This window comes from Yamadazyma tenuis, chromosome 2 (genome assembly GCF_029203305.1).
Source record: "Yamadazyma tenuis chromosome 2, complete sequence".
Taxonomy (NCBI): Eukaryota; Fungi; Ascomycota; class Pichiomycetes; order Serinales; family Debaryomycetaceae; genus Yamadazyma; species Yamadazyma tenuis.
In genome coordinates this window covers 1576149-1592902 of record NC_089462.1, presented here as the reverse complement: position 1 = coordinate 1592902, position 16754 = coordinate 1576149, and the positions used below count along the sequence as shown (strand labels likewise).

Below are 16754 nucleotides of genomic sequence, written 5' to 3'. Positions count from 1 at the left end.
TCTAAAACTCAATCACTACCTTATTCACCTCATGGGCATCGAACTTGCGGTACCCTTCCGCTGCCTTTTCCACTGGAATCACCGTGTCCACAAAATCACGGAACTCGCCCTTCAAGGTCTGAAAAATTTCAAGTGCTTCTGGAAATAACGACCACGCATGACACCTGCCAAACGACAAGTTGATGTTCTTCAAATAGCAGTCCATGGCGGTGAAGGGCAATGGCTCGTGCCCCATTCCGAGCGATGAAATCAACCCGTCTCTCCTGACATGGTCAAATGCTGTCTTCAAGGCAGATGACGAACCAACCACTTCCAATACATAGTCGTACTCGCCAAGTGTATCTGCGCCATCGTCAAAGTTCACTGGCTTAAACCCAAGCTCCTCCGCTTTCTTCAACCGATCGGGAACATTGTCTACGCAAGTGACGTTTTTGAAACCCAAATACTTCATCACCTGAAGAGCACACTCTCCAACAGGCCCTAATCCCAATTGCAACACTTCGATTTGGTCGAGAGGTTTGGGGGCATGTCCCTTGGCCACATGCTGGACTTGGTCCACAATCTTCTTCACCCCATAGTAGCCCGTGGTGAAAATATCAGCCATCATCACATACGAAACATCCATTTCCGGGATCTTCACCAACGTGTTATCTGCAAACGGCACACGCACATACTCGGCCTGGCCACCTGGTAACCCAGTTTTTCCAAACGTGTTGGTGATGTCACATTGACCTGACTTACCGTTTTTGCAGTACCAGCACTCTCCACATTGAATGGTGAAGGTGCTCACAACAGTATCACCAGGAACAAACCCGAGGACTCTATCGCCCACTGCCACCACGGTACCAGTAAACTCGTGACCCAAAACTTGACCGGGTTGCACAGACTTGAGGTTCCCTCTGTAAGTATGGAGATCAGTTCCACATATACCTGAGTGCTTTACCTGTAAAATCACGTCAGTAGGCCCGCCTATCTGAGGCCGTGGCACTGTCTCAACACGGAAGTCATATGGCCCGCGATATATCACCGCCTTCATGGAAGAATCCGTTTGGTATGACATTTTAAATGAGTATAATTATCAACTGGTGATGTTCATTATTCACGCTCGCTACCCCGGACCCAAGCGGCGTGCTGGGCGCGCACGACCCTCCTCATACCCATTAACTCAATAAACCTAACCCCTTGTAGGCCACACCGAGCAAGGCCTGGACGTACGTACTAAACTTCAGCGCCCGCCGAGCCCAGTAGAAAATCACTAGTGAAAACACATTCATACATATGATGTTGCCCACTATCGCATAGGTGAAGTAGACCCCCACCACCACAATAGTGGACCCATGACCAAACTCAAGGAGCACGTCGTGGAACTTGAATATGAGCAGCGACTTGTCGGGCCGACACTGGGTAACCTCTCCCTGGTCGTCGCATTTGTTGTTCAAATATACTGTCAACATGAACCGCACAAATTGCTGGGTGTAGCGCCACATCGACACCATCCTCGTCAGCGACGCCGGATCCCACCCCTGCTCGAGCATCGCGTGGAATCCTTTGTCGTACACCACCGCCAGGAGGTCGAAGAGCGACTGGTTGTTCTGCAACACGTACGTGAGGATATCCCTAAAGAAGTTCCTCGAGAACGTTAGCTCATCACTGAAAGTAAGAAAGATCCGTGCCACATGCAGAAGATAGAAGAGCAGGCCCATGCAGAACATTACAAGTCGGAAAACGCGTGTGGCGGCCACAAATGCCACGGTGGCGGCGTGGGCCACTATATATCTGATGTTGGGTCTGAAGTCTCTCCATAGCCGATTATACTTCACCACCGGCAAAGGCAACGCGTTCAAGAGCCATATCACGTGGACGTACCTGTTAATACGGTGTCGCAGGTTACTTCTGGCGGCCTGCTGGAGGGCGGTGGTACTGTGACGGCGTAATGCCTGGTTCAACTGTTCGAGGGCCTGATCGTGGTGCTCGACAGGAATGTTTTGGAACGGGTTGTTTTCACCACGATTGAGAAGGGCTCCTTGGAAGCCTTCTTGGAAACCGTTGTAGAAGTTGTTGATTATGCCCACGGGATCGTAGTGATCCGATTCGTCCATGGTTTCGTCAGTTCAATATAGTGGTGTGGATTGGGTGATTGGAGCGATTTCGCGCGCATTTGTACTACCTTGGGTGCAAACTCATAGGGGAACAAAACGATTGCTCCCCATATTTAAAAAATCATACATAGATTCAAACGCCATCCAGCACAATTTTGCCATATTGGCACCTATGCTACCTTTATCTTCTATATTTATTTTCACTAGTACCTAGGCCTATAATTCGTCACCGCCAAACCGCTCGACAATTTTGACCATAGTCGGGGGAAACAGCCCATGGTACTGCCCATACGACTGGATCCAGAAGCGTACGAGATCCCTGCTCACCTCGCACCTCCCATGAATAAGCTTGTGTGAAAGCTTGCAATGGCTGCGAAGTTTGGTACGGAGTCCTCCAAATCCATCAAACTCAAAGTTACGCATGTCATGGTAGAGTGACGTCTCATCATAGAACTTATCCATGAGCACAAGACGGTTACCGCTGGCAAACACAAGGGGTAAGAGAAAAACGTCTCCATTCCCTTCGTCCCACGAGTTTTTCACTTCGGTTTCGCATAACTGGCTATACAACTCAGCAAACCGCAAGAGAACATGGGGCATGTTCAGGTACCGTTTATGCTCTTCACTAAACAATGTGTATTCCAAGCTGTTCAGGCACTGGAGAGGGCCAAAGTCGAGGGCGAGCTGGTAATAGTGCCGAAGATGCTGGAAAAACCACACTGCTGTCAAATGCATACCCCCATACATTAACATGCCCCAAATGGCTCTGTCTAAGAGAACCACAATTTTAGGGTCGTCTTGAGGACGAAGTATGGATGCCAATACGTACTTGCGGACCATCTCTACCATCTGGTTTTGTTCGTATCGCAAAAGTACGGTGTCTTCCACCATAAGCTTTTTGGCTTGTTTGTACGCCAACTGCTCGTAGAGCACGCCGTAAGCAATGAACTGAGTACCGGCCCGGTTGCTGAAGAACTCCGCAGATGGGTTCGTCACCTCTTCCATCGAAAACTTGAGGATGATGTTCTCCAATGAAAAAACTGAAAACTGGATCTTTCCAAACTCAATACACTGGCACAACATCATTGCACAGCATCTTATCGTGATGCTCGAAAGGTATTCCGACCGGTTAAACCAAGGGTGAAGCTGGCGACGTGCAAGAGTAAGGAAGTTCAACGTCCACAAAAAGTAGTATGACGCCTCGTAATAGTCGTGTGACACGACGTGCAACATCCCGTAGCAGAACTGAAACTTCACCATCAAATTGGCAATTGAAGCCGCCGAGCTAGAAGCAGCTCGTTCGAGTCTTCCAACCATCTTCACCAACTGCCTCACGTCCATTTGCACATCTATCTCTGGGTACTTGTCGAGCTGGTCCCGCAAGTACTGTGCAAAACGATGTTTATTTTCAGCCACCGGCTTGAACACATACTGGGGTGCAAACAAAATAGCTGCTTCATACAAGATCCCCAAAGGATCCAGGTATTTGTGGTCGAGTGCGGCCACGGCATCTGCCACCCGTTTATGTGCCATTATCGACACCTTACCCAACGATAATTCAGGAAGATGCCCATATGAGGAGATGAACATCAATGCTTGTTCATGGATAGGAGGAACGGAAACCTTCACGGTAACCATCGTTTCATCGAGCTCAGGAACCATACTAGACTCTTTCGTGGAGGTGGCCACTCCTTCCTGGTATTCGTACTCTTCAGCGTACTTGCACACGGCGAGACGGTCTTTGAGGCCCAAAATCGAAAGTAATTTGGCCTCATATCGCAAATACCGACGTCTATCCAATAAGTTAACCTCCATGTCCGCCGCAATGGCCACCTCCCGCATTGCCGCCTTGTACCTCCCTAGTTTGAACAACATCAAAGCCAACACGAGCCGAATTTGAGAAGTCCATTCAGAGACATCCTCAACACTCGCATACGCTAACATCTCCCGGTACTTCTGTTCTATATAAAGCCTCATTAAAACGGCGCTAGTTGCATCCGATTCCACTAGCACCACCAGCTGGTAGGCAATTGACGACACTTCCGACTCCAGGTCGTTCAAGTATTCCACTAAAGTCTCGTAGTTTTCCATTTGTGCACTGAGTTCAAAAAGTTGAAGAAATGAATTTTCGCAGCTGCGACCCTAAAAGTTGGCGACAGCTGCAAACTCCTCCAATGTCAACAGCTTGAATGACTTGGCCAACGCCAAAAATGGCGTGCATAAGCGGTCCTTGGGGTCATTACAATGCAGAAGAGCCAATCGCGTCCACTTATAACACTGGAAGCATTCGTTCACATCCACAGCTGTTACCTTAGATATAAGGCCAGACGGAACGCGCTTAATACCATATTTATCCTTCAGCACCATCACCTGGTACACAAGCATCGTCGCTAACACTACCTCGACGTTGTAGAAAATTAGTATCGGGAGGGCAGATACAAGTTCGAGCATCAGAACAGCTTTTTTGACGATTTCTTCCCCTTTTTCACCGAAATCACCTTCAGTATCCTCAGACACCTCAACAAGCCGGTTTTGCAACTTGTATGGGAAGTCAATATTAAGCTCAAAATTCAAGAATCGGAGTAGTAATTCTTCTCTGTATAGTAATTGGTCCCGCCATTGCCAAAACACATCACTAGTCTCCGTCACCGTACGGGCCGCACTGCGTATATTACAACCAGCCAATGCTATTTTATCCGGTTGGCGGTAGGTATCATGGAGCTTACACGATATTGCTACTGCTGCCAGCGCCACGTAGTACTTCAGTGACGTGATGGGCACACGCATGTAGAAACGGTGAACATATAAGGTTGCCGCAAATATGGTATAGGAATCAAGTTTGAGGGCAGCACCGAGCCTGATAATGAAATCAGCAATTCCCAAGCGTACCCGTGACTCCTGTTCCGGAGTTAGAAACTTGCGACTAGGCAGCTTCTCCAACCAATCCTGTGGTAGAAATAACCATATGTTGGTGGTGGCCGCTGTCATGGCAGTTTACAGTTGTTGGAGTGTGCGCGCGCGACGCTTCTCAAATGCGTTGAAAATTTTTCTTAAGCTTCCTATAACTCACCATGTCTGCAACCACTAGTATGCACTTGGTAAGACCCGGTGTATCGGCTCCTGGGGCGTCATCGACGACAACCGCATGTAATGTCAAGATACATGCAACTGCGTTCATCAGAATCTTGGAAATCGTCGCCAAACAACTGATTTCCAAAGACAAGAGAATCATAGGTACTCTCTTAGGATACAGGTCCGATGATGGTTCGGGCTTTGAAGTCAGAGATGCCTTTATGGTTCCATGCGACGAAACCGGCGACTCGATCGCCATTGCTGACCACGAGCACAAGGTGTCATATCAATTGTATAAGAAGGCCCATCCAAAAGAAAGTGTTTTGGGATGGTTTGGTACTTCCAAACAAATAGATAACTCCACCGGCTTGATACACGATTTCTACTCCAAGGGCTCTGACAGAGCCTTCCCCTATCCAGCCATATACTTGAATGTCAATTACAGAGATGAAAATGATCAGGTGATCAATCCCCAAGTGTCTACCTACATTGGATCCACCGTTGGCAAAGTTGCTACGGGGCAAAAGGTGGGCTGGAAAACCCAAAGTTCCGTCAACTCGTACGTTTTTCACCCCATTCCTAACCAAATCATGTCTGGAACCACCACAGAGAAGTTGGCCTTGGATTCATTGGTGGAAAACCATATAAACCAGACCCCTACAACCTTTTCCGGCAATGAAGTCAACGACTTGTCGAACTTGAAGAAGCAAATCAACATAGTGGTAGCGTCGATTGATAAGTTAGCCCAGCACTTGGACTCGTTTGATATCAATAACGATAATGACTTGCAATTGTTAAGAACCTTAACCAACAACTTATCTTCAAGGCCCCAGAGTCTTTTCAACTTGGATGAGTTAAAGAAGCATTTCGGTGCCTACAACCAAGATGTCATTATGATTGAGTACTTGACCAAGGTTGTTAAAGAGCAAATTGAGTTGAGTGCCCGTTTGACTGCAACTGCCGAGTCTGAAAAGAAAGACAGAGAGTAGACATTATGTATAATACGTACAAGTAATAAAACAAAGCACAATGGATACCGTAGAGCTAAGTTAGCTTCTGCCCCATATACCAACTATTGTGGGTGTATTTGTGGAAGTTTCTAAAGATATCGCAATACTTCCTTCAGCTTATCTAAAAGGTGGCACTTGCGAATTGTGAAATTTACCAATCTCATCTCATCACCATTTGTTTGCAAACCACAGGTTTTAACAGTTAAATTGCTGGATTGTTTCAGGGAATAAATGCACAAACAACACTGACTCCCATTTTCAGGCCCTTCCCATAATCCGTCGTTCTTCACCACCCCCGGCCAAAATTCACACCCCTTTTCTCGTCGGCAGCCACTGATTACGCAGCTCATTTTTGGCCCGATTGAGAAATACCTATACACAAGAGAAGAGCAGAAAAAAATTTTAAACCACACTATTTAGGGCACCTGAATAACACCACTCTATCTACCTATTTACAAAAGCGATTGAGTCTGCTTCATATTATGCCTTATAGTAACCAGTCACAGTATATAACCCCCATTTTCAAACCGAATTTCCAGCGATTATAACTCCCATTTGACAAGTATTCTCCCGCAGTATCACAGAGAAGACCTACCACAAAACCATGGCTAAAGGTCCGACCAAGAAGAACCTATCCAAGAAAGCGGCTTCCCCGTCTAAACAAAAGCAGCTGAAACCGCCTGTGGGTGGGAAAAACGTCAGTTTGTATATGAACAACCGATCCTTTAATGTGAAGAATAGCAGAGCCATGCGAAGCGCTACCAGACGATTTAGTTTGGCAGACTCATCCTCATCTTCAGATTCGTCCAGCAACCACCAGGCCGGTGATGTGTCTGATTCCAACTCGGATTCATCGCTCACGGCGGTATCTGACAACGCGGTATCTGACCGTTCGGTGTTATTTGAAGATGACACCAATGTCTCTTCTAAAGCCAGATCCGGTAAGAGAACAGGTAAAGCGTTCAAGGGCAAGGGCAAAGGCAAGTCTCTCAAGGTTTTTGGCAAGAAGAAGCTCTGGAAGACGAACGGCGACGAAGAAGACGGTTCTTCTGATGAAGAGGAAGAGGAAGAGGAAGACGATGAACCAAGTGTCAGTTTCTACGATGCGGATCTACCTGAACAGGACGACGAAGAAGACGAAGAAGACGAAGAGGAGTTTGGGTCGTCGTCTTCCGACGACGAAGACGTGGATTTCGTCAAGCTCCAGGCCCAGAAGAAGATTCGGTCGATGACTCCCATTGATAAGAGAAAGAAGCGAGCCAGTGGATCGGTACCGAAGCCCAAATTTGGCAGACGGCGGTCCGAGGCTGCTCTTCCTGAGGACATCAACTTTAAGTTCGAGTTCGACGACAAATACGATGATAATGCCATAGACGATGAAGATGAAGATGACGAAGATGACGAAGACGATGAAGATGAGGAAGAAGATGATGACGAAAACGACTCTGATGATAACGTAACTTTAACCAACCTTCACGAGAACTACAATGATCCCCTTGACTTGGGCTACACCCAATTTTCGGGACACGAGCAAGAAGAAGAGGACATTGGCGAAGAAATCGATGTTCCCCACTTGCCAGACCAAGTTCACATCGAGCTCGATTTGGACTTCAACACCCAGTTGATCCTGGCCCCCAAGTTTGATGAGGATGATATCAACTCAGATGATGACTATGAAATTGATGACAACGAACTCTTGGCCACTCTACAAGCCGATAACGACATTGATGAGTTTGATAACTCTGGAGCCGGTCGTCGGCACAACTCGGTGGTGTCGCTCGATGAAGACGACGAGGAAGAAAAAGAGTTTTTGAAGCAAGAGGAGAGGTTTTTGGTGAATGAATTCGAAAGCAACGGGTTTGATGACGAAGACACCACTCTGGTATTCAATAATGTTGATGGGTACGACGGCTTTAACGACAGTGATGAGGAGGAGGACTTCATTGATTTCACACTCTCCGAAGACTTGAATGTCGAGAAGGTGTCGAAAAACAACAAAAATGTGGACTACAGTAGTGATGAGGACGACTCATACCTCTGGAACTACTTCTTCAGTTCCGACAATGACTCTGACAGTGACCAACAAGATCAAAAACTACAGAAGAAGAAACCCTCGTCGCATAAGACTGACCAGCGGAAGGTTCACCACCAGCAGTTTATGGACATCGAAGAAGATGCTGATTACGACAGCAGCGAGTCCACAGATGTTGATTTGAACATCCCAGCCGCTTCTGTAAGCACTCTCGGCTCCCAGAAGGCCAAGGAGGTGTTATCCTCCAAGACAGCCGACTATAGGCCTCCGGTACTTGGAACCTGGGTAGCAGTTGAGAGCAAACCTTTTGGGATCATTGACGGGTTGTCGACAAGAACATTGATGGGTAGTCCCCCGATTCACCGGAACATCGATCATAGAACCAAGCCCCGAAAGAGCATTGTGGGTACTCCACACACAGAAGACTCTGCTCTTGGACTTGATGAGCTTTTGAACATGAGTGAATTGGACTACGACGATACTGACGATGCGAAGATTTGGCGAGACTTCAACAACAACAAGAAACGAGTTCCACTAGGAGCGTTCCGAAACAAGTCGTTGTTGCAGAATTCGATCAATGAGTCTACGGATCCAATGACTTCTAACGTTCAGTACAACCACACCAGCAAGAGTAACAACGATTTCAATCAAAGACGGTACTCGTTAAGTGGAGGCCACAAGGGCAAGTCGGCCAGAGGCAAGGTGGCACGGCGCAAGTCCAGCACCATTGTGCTGGTTCCACCTAAACTGAAGAGAAGAAGGGCTTCCATGGTGGAAGCATTCGCAGAGGGTTATAGGCCCACCAAGTCCGGGTTGTTCAGCGAGCAGGCCCTTTTGGACGTAGAAGAGGTTTTGGGTGATGACAATGACATCATGGCATTGATAAAGGGATTGTAGCCCACCAATGATAATTATGATATAGGCTTTATAAGGAATAAAGGTACGCCAGGGAAAACTAGTAGAAGTCGTGCGATGAGATGTGCGCGCCAGATGAAAAGGGTCAGAAATTCTTTGGAAAAAAAACTCACACTTATTGTATCGGAGACTTTGAGCTTGTAGTTATGGTAGCTCCAAGAAGGTCGTCACGGGCTAACAAAGGCCAACACTCTATGCGTGAAACCACAAGGTATATGAGCGAGGGAAGTGAAAGTGATGATGATTCGAAAATCGTCACCGAAGCTCCCATTGACATTTCAGATGACGACGAGTACGTTGAGAGTAAGTCCACTAAAAGAGCCGCCGCCGACGATTTGTTGGAGGAGGATGATCTGGATATCAACGAAGTGGACAATCTAGACACGCCTGCCCCAGCTACTGCCGTTCAATCCCACAAAATACCTATCAAAAGACAGAAAACCTATGCGGGTTCCACTACCTTAAAAGATAAAGTCAGAGCCAATGTTGCCAAAGCATTTATGAATGTCTTGAAAACTCAACTCCCCGACGACTACAAAGACGACGGTGTTTCTTCCAAAGAAGATGTTGCTCTAAAGTGGTCTATGAGTATTGAAGCTGCTATCTTCAACGTTTTCCCTCAGAAAGACAGACACTACACTGATAAAAGCAGAGGAATTATGACCTTGTTGAAGAAACCGAATGTGTTGCAAAGATTGAAGGAAAAAACATTGACATTCGAGAAGTTGGTGGCATCGTCCCCCGAGGAGATTGATGACGACTTGAAGAAGTATGCCGAGAAGGTCAGACAAGAGTCAATTCGTCGATCGGTGTTGACATCCCATGAAGGCCAAAGAATCAGGAGAACCCACAAAGGGGATGAAATTGTTGAAGACTTTAGTGACACTCACAGGCAAGAAGATAACGATGTCAGCATTGTGTCTAAATCTGTGGATCACAGAAGATTTGAAGATGCTGAAGCAGAGAACGCTGGTGATGATGGTGCTGCTGCAAAAGAAGAAACCCAAGTGGGTGCAAAGGTCTATAGCTACAGCACCGCGGGCTTGGATGACGACGACGATGCGTATGGTGGTTCTGACAATGAGTCAGTGGAAAGTGTTGGACAGGGCGTTGGAAGTCCTGATTTGGATGAAGATGCTGAGTTGGACAAGATCTTGCAAGAGCCCAAACCTAAAGCTGATCCTCCACCTCCTCGTGTAGAAGTCAAACCAATGAAGTCTGCTTTAAAGAAATCGTCTCAACTCCCACCTACATTATCCACTAACATCTGGGAAGGAAGGATCACGTTCCCAGACTTTACCACTTTCACGGCTAAGGCCCAGTACATTTCCTCCTCAAACTATCATATCCCTAGAACCCCTTTGGATGTGAAGTTCCATAACAACTGTATCAATGTCTCGAAAGAGATTTTTGCAAAGCCATTTTACGATATTGAAGGTAGACTTGACAGGGTCAGAGCAGACCCCTACTTAAAGGAAGTTGTCACCAGCAGGGATATCTACTTGTTCAAACTTACACCTGTTGACGAGTTTGATGACTACGACAAGTTGTTCAACTATCTCTTGTCTCGGGCCAAGGTGGGAGTTTTATCAGGTAAACCTCATTTCGCTAAAGATGCGTATGTGATTGCGTTGGACAACAACAACGTTCCTCCATATTTGAGCAACTTTGAAGAATTTCATGATCGAAGGGGTTTGTTTGCCTTGTATGTGGTTAAAAAAGACTACGTCCTGGCGAAAGGACAAACCAAACCGCCACCCAGAAGCGTCAAAATTGATGCTCCACCAAAGGCTTCAGAAGTCCAAGCTCCAAAACAGCTGCAAGAGCCCTCTATATTAGATTCAATCTTAAGTAAATTGGGAGGACCAGCTGGTGCTCCATCTTCAAACTCAGGTTCAGGTCCCAACCTTCCACCTAAACCTACTTTTCAAGCACCTACAAGCCAGCAAATTGACGGTATGAATCCCGCTGCGCTCACACTGGATCAGATGGGATTGCTCTCAAGTATAGTTCTGCAAAACCCGCAGGTACAAAGTAATCCTCAGGCAATGCTAGATATATTGACACAACAGCAACAGCAACAGGCCCAGCAACACCGTCCTAATGGCTACTGATAGGATCCCTTTACGGATTAACGACCTCATGTACTACTACCTCTCTTCGTGACGTGTATATTCTTGTATAATACCAATAACACCTTGAAGAAATGGCCTCGTTAATCTGAGTTTATAGTTAAATAAAAAGATATTTCGCGACTGGTAGATTCAACTTTTTAGGCAACCATTGATGAAATCTTATGTTCATGGAGAATATTCAAGTGAATGGTGTTGATTCGAGTCCACTGAACAGACCTAATGACACAATGGATTCTGACCAAACCAACGAATTCAACGTAAGCTTGAATTTCGGGAACGACAAGCGGATCACAGAAACTCAGAACCACGCTAAGATTGTACTGCTCAATTATAATCCCGTTTCACAACCTCTAAGAAGTGAACCCGACACGTTTCAGGATGAAAATAACACTTTTATCGGAACAACATTGCAAAGCACGCCCTTTTTGCAGAAGTTACAACGAGACTTTGACCAAACAGATGAAAATATAGACGCATCTTCACCTACGCAAGGTGATGCAAACAAGGAAAATAGGCCTAAAAGCCATTATGTGTTCCGCAAGACAGATTCAAAAGGTCATAGCAGGAATCATATAGATATAGCCGACGATTCGCCCATGGACGCTCTCAAAGATACACAGATTATTGGACTTTCTAAAGAAACCCAGGCTGACAATAAAGACACACAGGTGATTCCAGTACCGACAGACACCCAAATCATTCATGCTACCCTGAACACGCAGGTTATATATCATCGAGCTCTTGCAGATACTCAAGTTATCCAGAGCCCTCATAAGCCTCAAGAGACGCAGGTTGATGAACCCATTTCTTCGTCTCCACAAGTTGTTTTTGCTGAAGCAGAAATTGAACGTTCCCCCGAAGGAAAGTTTGGTAACCTTGAAATCAAAGACCTGGTAGAAGACAATGTTGACGATAAAACCACTAGAAACTCACAAATGGATGATAAAACTGAAGAAGCATTTCTTACCTTTTCCAACGATACCCCCAAACTCAACTCCGAGGAAAAGCCTGATAATCTGAAAGAAGAAAACAATTTCATTCTAGGGCCTCTTACATCTCCCATATCTCAATTTACAAAGAGCACTGTTCAAATACCTGGGACTGTTGAACGTCTTCAACCACAAACACAGGTGGTTCATACCCAAGAAGAGTTCAGTGAGCCCGTCGAACCAATTGAAGAAAAGGATGGTATTGAGTTTGTCGACACCGACGAAGAGGACGTGTTTATGTTGTACGACGATAGCATTCTTGCCCATCGAATGAAGGTCAAACGGCAACTAGAACAAAATAGCAGCCCTTCGAAGAAGGAGGTGATTGCCTCCGCCACTGTGGTGGAAAATGAAGAAGATATGTCTGTTCTTCCCAGTAAGAGACAGAGACGTAATGTGGTTGACTCTCAGTCACAGCAACCGTTGTCTTCGTCACTGAGACCCATTTCTCAATCGTCAAACACTATACTTCGAAATGAAGCCAACACTGAGATACAGGACATTGATGTGGTTTCCAAGAATAGCGTCTGGGCAAACTTCAAGTTCAAAATGTATCCCGGGACTATTGTGTCTACGGGGAAAGAAAAGCTGGAGGTTTTGTTTGAAGAAGGGTGTTTTGATATCGATAATGGCGATTTATTCCCTATGGACATTAGAGTCGGAGACACCATAAAGATCAAGGGGTCTACAATCCAGTACTTAACAAGTGGATTGGGCCATGAACCCTCCCAGTCGGGAACTGGGATATGCTGTGTTAGAGGTTACAATCAGGTCTACATCAAGAAGAATAGTAAAACTCGGAGAGCCAATACTGCTGAATCGCAAGTGCGGCTATCAGCCATCTTCATGGAGTTGGAGGATTGGTACCAGCATCAGCTGAGATTTACCATCAACTTGGCTGCAGATATATTCACTGATAGTATCACCTCAATCATAAATGACAATATGCGGACTCCCACCAGATCACGGCATACCCAGGAAATTAAAGCGAGTCCCCGAGGAAGACTCAGGACTGACAAAGGTGTATTTTCCAACTGCCTCTTTTGCATTACTTCATTGAATGAAGATACCAAGGGCCAGTTGATAAAAATCATATATGCTAATGGAGGAGATGTAGTGGAAGATGGGTTTATGGAACTATTTGAGTACCGAAGGAAGAACAAGTTGGAGCTAGTGTTAAGAGACAAGGAATCTGAAGACCTTCAGTTTGTGGCGTTAATATCTAATGGTATCTCTAGGAGTTTCAAGTATCTTCAGACGGTAGCTTTAGGCTGGCCCATTCTTTCAGAAACATTTATTTTTGACACCGTTGAAAGAAACCAACTCATCAACAGCTGGCCAGCATATTTACTAGGAGCGGGTCACTCCAGCAGAATAGGAGGTGTAAAGAGCTTGGATATCCACAAGTTCCAACAATCGTATGAGAAAGGCTTGCAATTGCGCAACCAAATCAATCTTAATGGACATCTACTTAAGAAATACGTGGTGATAGGCTTGGAAAATAAAGCAAACAAAAAGGAGACAGTACCCTTTGAGTTCATCATGTACGCATTCGGGGTGAAGAACCTTGTGTTCAAACCATCTACAAAAGAAATACTAAAGTTCATCAAAAACGGTGGGATCGACCCTGAGCATATCTTGATCTACGACAACTCCAACACTCATACCCAAGCACTTGAGAATTATAAGGTTATTGACTGGGAGTGGGTAGTTCAGAGTTGTATCAGCACCCACATCTGGACCTTTTGACAAGGTGCATATGGAGTAGATATGTGTCAAGAAGATCAGCTTATATTTCACTTGAGCTCACTAGAGACAAAGCCATCTGAACAATATATATTCTTCGTTTCACGTTAATTATGCTAATCTGAATAATCTTCTAAAGAGAACAGCCACCACAGCCTTGATTAAGTTGAAGCCCGTATCGTTCTTCACTGCATCACCGTTCTCTTCTAGTCTCCTCAACAAGTAGGCTTTAGTTTCTACTGGTGGACCCCAAGGAACATATTTGATAACATTGGTTACACCTTTGTTTTTGATTAAGTTATAGGTGATGTTATCAGCCATACCCAATAATTGTCCCAAAACAACGTTGTTCTTGTTAGGATTCAGGTCATTGGACTGGTTAAGCTTGTCGGTAGCCAAGTTTAAGGATTCGGCATTGTGGGAAGCAACTACCAAGTGACCTATGGTAGAGTGGTTATTGTTCTTTTCAGCCATGATATTTTCAATGCAGTAACTAATACCCAGGTTGTAGTTCATGTCGGTGTCATCTTTGGATTTGTGGATTATAGTGTTTCTGTTGGCTTCTGAGTGAATATAGGCACCTCTCACCAACTTTAAGCCCAACCTATAGTCATTTTCTTTGGCCAACTTCTCCTCCAATGCCAATAATTGTGCAGACTCAGATAAGTACATCTGCAAGGTTCCCACAACCGAGACCGGCTGGTTGGGTTTATTGAACTTCTGATATAATCTTCTTTGCAACTCGTAAACCCCTGGCTGCAAATCGTGCTTCTCAGCATCAATAACTCCTACCACTATAGGAGAGCTTCTAGCTGGGTATTGCTGACACAACTTGAGGTTAGCGGTATAGATAGTTTCAATAACAGTAGATATCTTGTTGACCAAGTCGTCAAACTCAGTATTGTTCTGGTAGTTCCTCAACACTTCAGCCGCATTCAGGGCAAAACCAGTAGGCTTCAATGCAACATAGCTGGGAGGAATACTATTGATGTTTTCGGCCTCCTTCATCTTTGCCACAGTGTTGGGAATCAAAAAATCAGTAATGGACTTGTTGGTTTCGTCCACAATGTAGTTGGGGTCAATATGTTTGTTTCCCTCAGCAGCCTCAATGGTTAAACTCAACATCATGTTATTGATACCTCTTTGCTTCAACCGGTCGCTCGTGGTGAACAAATCCTTGACAGTTTCACCCCCACAGTAGATCTTGTACACCAACGGCTTGATAATAAACATAGGAACATATGGGAATGCCTTTATGCTAAGGTTCAAAATGGGTTTGTTGATAGTAACAGCACCAATGCACAAAAAAGACAATAACTCGGACCACTTGGCTGCCTTCAAGTACGAAACATCATCAGGGACTTGGGGCATTTCCGCAGGGAATTTCTGTTGAAGGGTGTTTGTGGATGTGGTTTGTTGGTGTAAAGTAGATTTATTGTTAGAGGAGGTATGGAAAGCAGCACCAACAGAAGGAGTACGTATACCCAAAGTGGCCAGAGCCACGCAGGTTCTAGTGGTAGGGAGTCGGAGAACGGATTTTGGTAAGCCTTTTGCCAACATTGACGGTGTAATTGTTAAAAAAAAGTAGTTATGGGAACTGCCTGCCATATATAAGGCATCATTAATTTCTTGCAGCTGCTCCGAATGGGACATTTTTGGCGAGCACCAAATCGTACAATCTAAGCGAGCAACCGTTTGGGAAACTGATGGCTGGGTTCTCGCAGAGTTTCCCTCCACAATTTGGGAGAACGAATTAAATGGTGAATAGTTACCAGTTATAGGTGGGATGGTTGGGACGGGACCTTGAAGGACCTGTAGCGGCTCAGGTAGTTAAATCGCTGTGACTTTCGCATGTCATATTTCTCGCATACAATTTCTCCCGTGGGTGAGAATCACGAACACTAATCACCTGGGCACAAACACGTGATTTACAAACTGTTAGCCATTGATTGACGAAAATAGTTGTCGAAAGATTAATCAAATAGTGTATGGAGTTGAGCACCACCAAATCCGACGGAACACTTAATCAGTATCTACAAGGCATGTTTTACCAAGATTTGCAAGTGTTTACTTGTTACCAGGCTCCGTACATTTCATATTTGCGCATTGGTATAAATGACATGTGCATTCTTTACACATAAACTTCGTTGTTGGGTCATTGCGTAGGGGAAGCAGGGCTGTAATATTTCAGGTAATATGAAATCTACAGCCATTAACAATAAGTTATGAAGGCGGAACCTTAATGTTCAACTCTAACTTAAACCTAAAGCTAAAAAGGCGCCTAAGCTAGAGAAGCGCCTAAGCTAGGAAAGCGCATGATTTGAATGCAATGCTAAACTTTGATTTATTGCAGGCGTACATGTTGATAAAGTTTATTTGGCTGCGAAATCTAGAACGAATGTAGATTACTTATTCACGGACTAGTTTTTTAGCTAAAACCAATTCTTACTTTTCCAGATCTGCATGAAAGAAAGAACAATAGAAGACTATCTCAAAGCAGTACAACAGTGCTACTACAACTACTACTACGACTCATACTACCACTACTCCTCCACTCCTGGTTATTGCCGCTTGTAAAACAACACCTCAAGCCATATGCATCCTCTATTCAACAAAAATATGTGTCATGTGACACATTCACCAACTCGTCTTCCTCTTTTCATCTCATCCGCATCCACTTTTGAATTCTAGCTCGTTCCTTGAGTCGCTACCCTAACCAATGCTCTCGATCTCCAGTTTTCGTTCCCACCTCTCAT

The 16754-nt window shown here is 45.2% G+C and overlaps 8 protein-coding genes across 8 annotated transcripts; 4 read left to right on the top strand and 4 right to left on the bottom strand. All coding sequences in view use genetic code 12, as the record gives it.

Annotated features, from left to right (window-relative positions):
• Position 1: 1 nt before the first annotated feature.
• On the bottom strand, positions 2–2099 carry PSN45_002070 (uncharacterized protein; the record flags this gene model as incomplete). The annotated part of the gene is made up of 2 exons (XM_006690194.2): positions 2–969; positions 1175–2099. The coding sequence occupies 2 exons, from the start codon at positions 2097–2099 to the stop codon at positions 2–4; spliced, it is 1893 nt and encodes a 630-aa protein (XP_006690257.2).
• Positions 2100–2309: 210 nt separating this feature from the next.
• PSN45_002069 (uncharacterized protein) lies at positions 2310–4190 on the bottom strand (the record flags this gene model as incomplete). The annotated part of the gene is made up of 2 exons (XM_006689336.2): positions 2310–2315; positions 2412–4190. The coding sequence occupies 2 exons, from the start codon at positions 4188–4190 to the stop codon at positions 2310–2312; spliced, it is 1785 nt and encodes a 594-aa protein (XP_006689399.2).
• Positions 4191–4241: 51 nt separating this feature from the next.
• PSN45_002068 (uncharacterized protein) lies at positions 4242–4886 on the bottom strand (the record flags this gene model as incomplete). Its single annotated transcript, XM_006689338.2, has 1 exon — positions 4242–4886. One exon carries the CDS (start codon positions 4884–4886, stop codon positions 4242–4244), a length of 645 nt encoding a protein of 214 aa, XP_006689401.2.
• Positions 4887–5170: 284 nt separating this feature from the next.
• Positions 5171–6160, top strand: PSN45_002067 (uncharacterized protein; the record flags this gene model as incomplete). Its single annotated transcript, XM_006690196.1, has 1 exon — positions 5171–6160. One exon carries the CDS (start codon positions 5171–5173, stop codon positions 6158–6160), a length of 990 nt encoding a protein of 329 aa, XP_006690259.1.
• Positions 6161–6785: 625 nt separating this feature from the next.
• On the top strand, positions 6786–9110 carry IFH1 (Transcription factor CRF1; the record flags this gene model as incomplete). The annotated part of the gene is made up of 1 exon (XM_066157789.1): positions 6786–9110. One exon carries the CDS (start codon positions 6786–6788, stop codon positions 9108–9110), a length of 2325 nt encoding a protein of 774 aa, XP_066013886.1.
• Positions 9111–9343: 233 nt separating this feature from the next.
• On the top strand, positions 9344–11242 carry BYE1 (Transcription factor bye1; the record flags this gene model as incomplete). Its single annotated transcript, XM_006689341.2, has 1 exon — positions 9344–11242. One exon carries the CDS (start codon positions 9344–9346, stop codon positions 11240–11242), a length of 1899 nt encoding a protein of 632 aa, XP_006689404.2.
• Positions 11243–11430: 188 nt separating this feature from the next.
• RAD9 (radiation sensitive protein rad9) lies at positions 11431–14001 on the top strand (the record flags this gene model as incomplete). Its single annotated transcript, XM_006689342.2, has 1 exon — positions 11431–14001. The coding sequence occupies one exon, from the start codon at positions 11431–11433 to the stop codon at positions 13999–14001; it is 2571 nt and encodes an 856-aa protein (XP_006689405.2).
• Positions 14002–14109: 108 nt separating this feature from the next.
• On the bottom strand, positions 14110–15558 carry PUT1 (proline dehydrogenase; the record flags this gene model as incomplete). Its single annotated transcript, XM_006689343.2, has 1 exon — positions 14110–15558. One exon carries the CDS (start codon positions 15556–15558, stop codon positions 14110–14112), a length of 1449 nt encoding a protein of 482 aa, XP_006689406.2.
• Positions 15559–16754: the final 1196 nt, after the last annotated feature.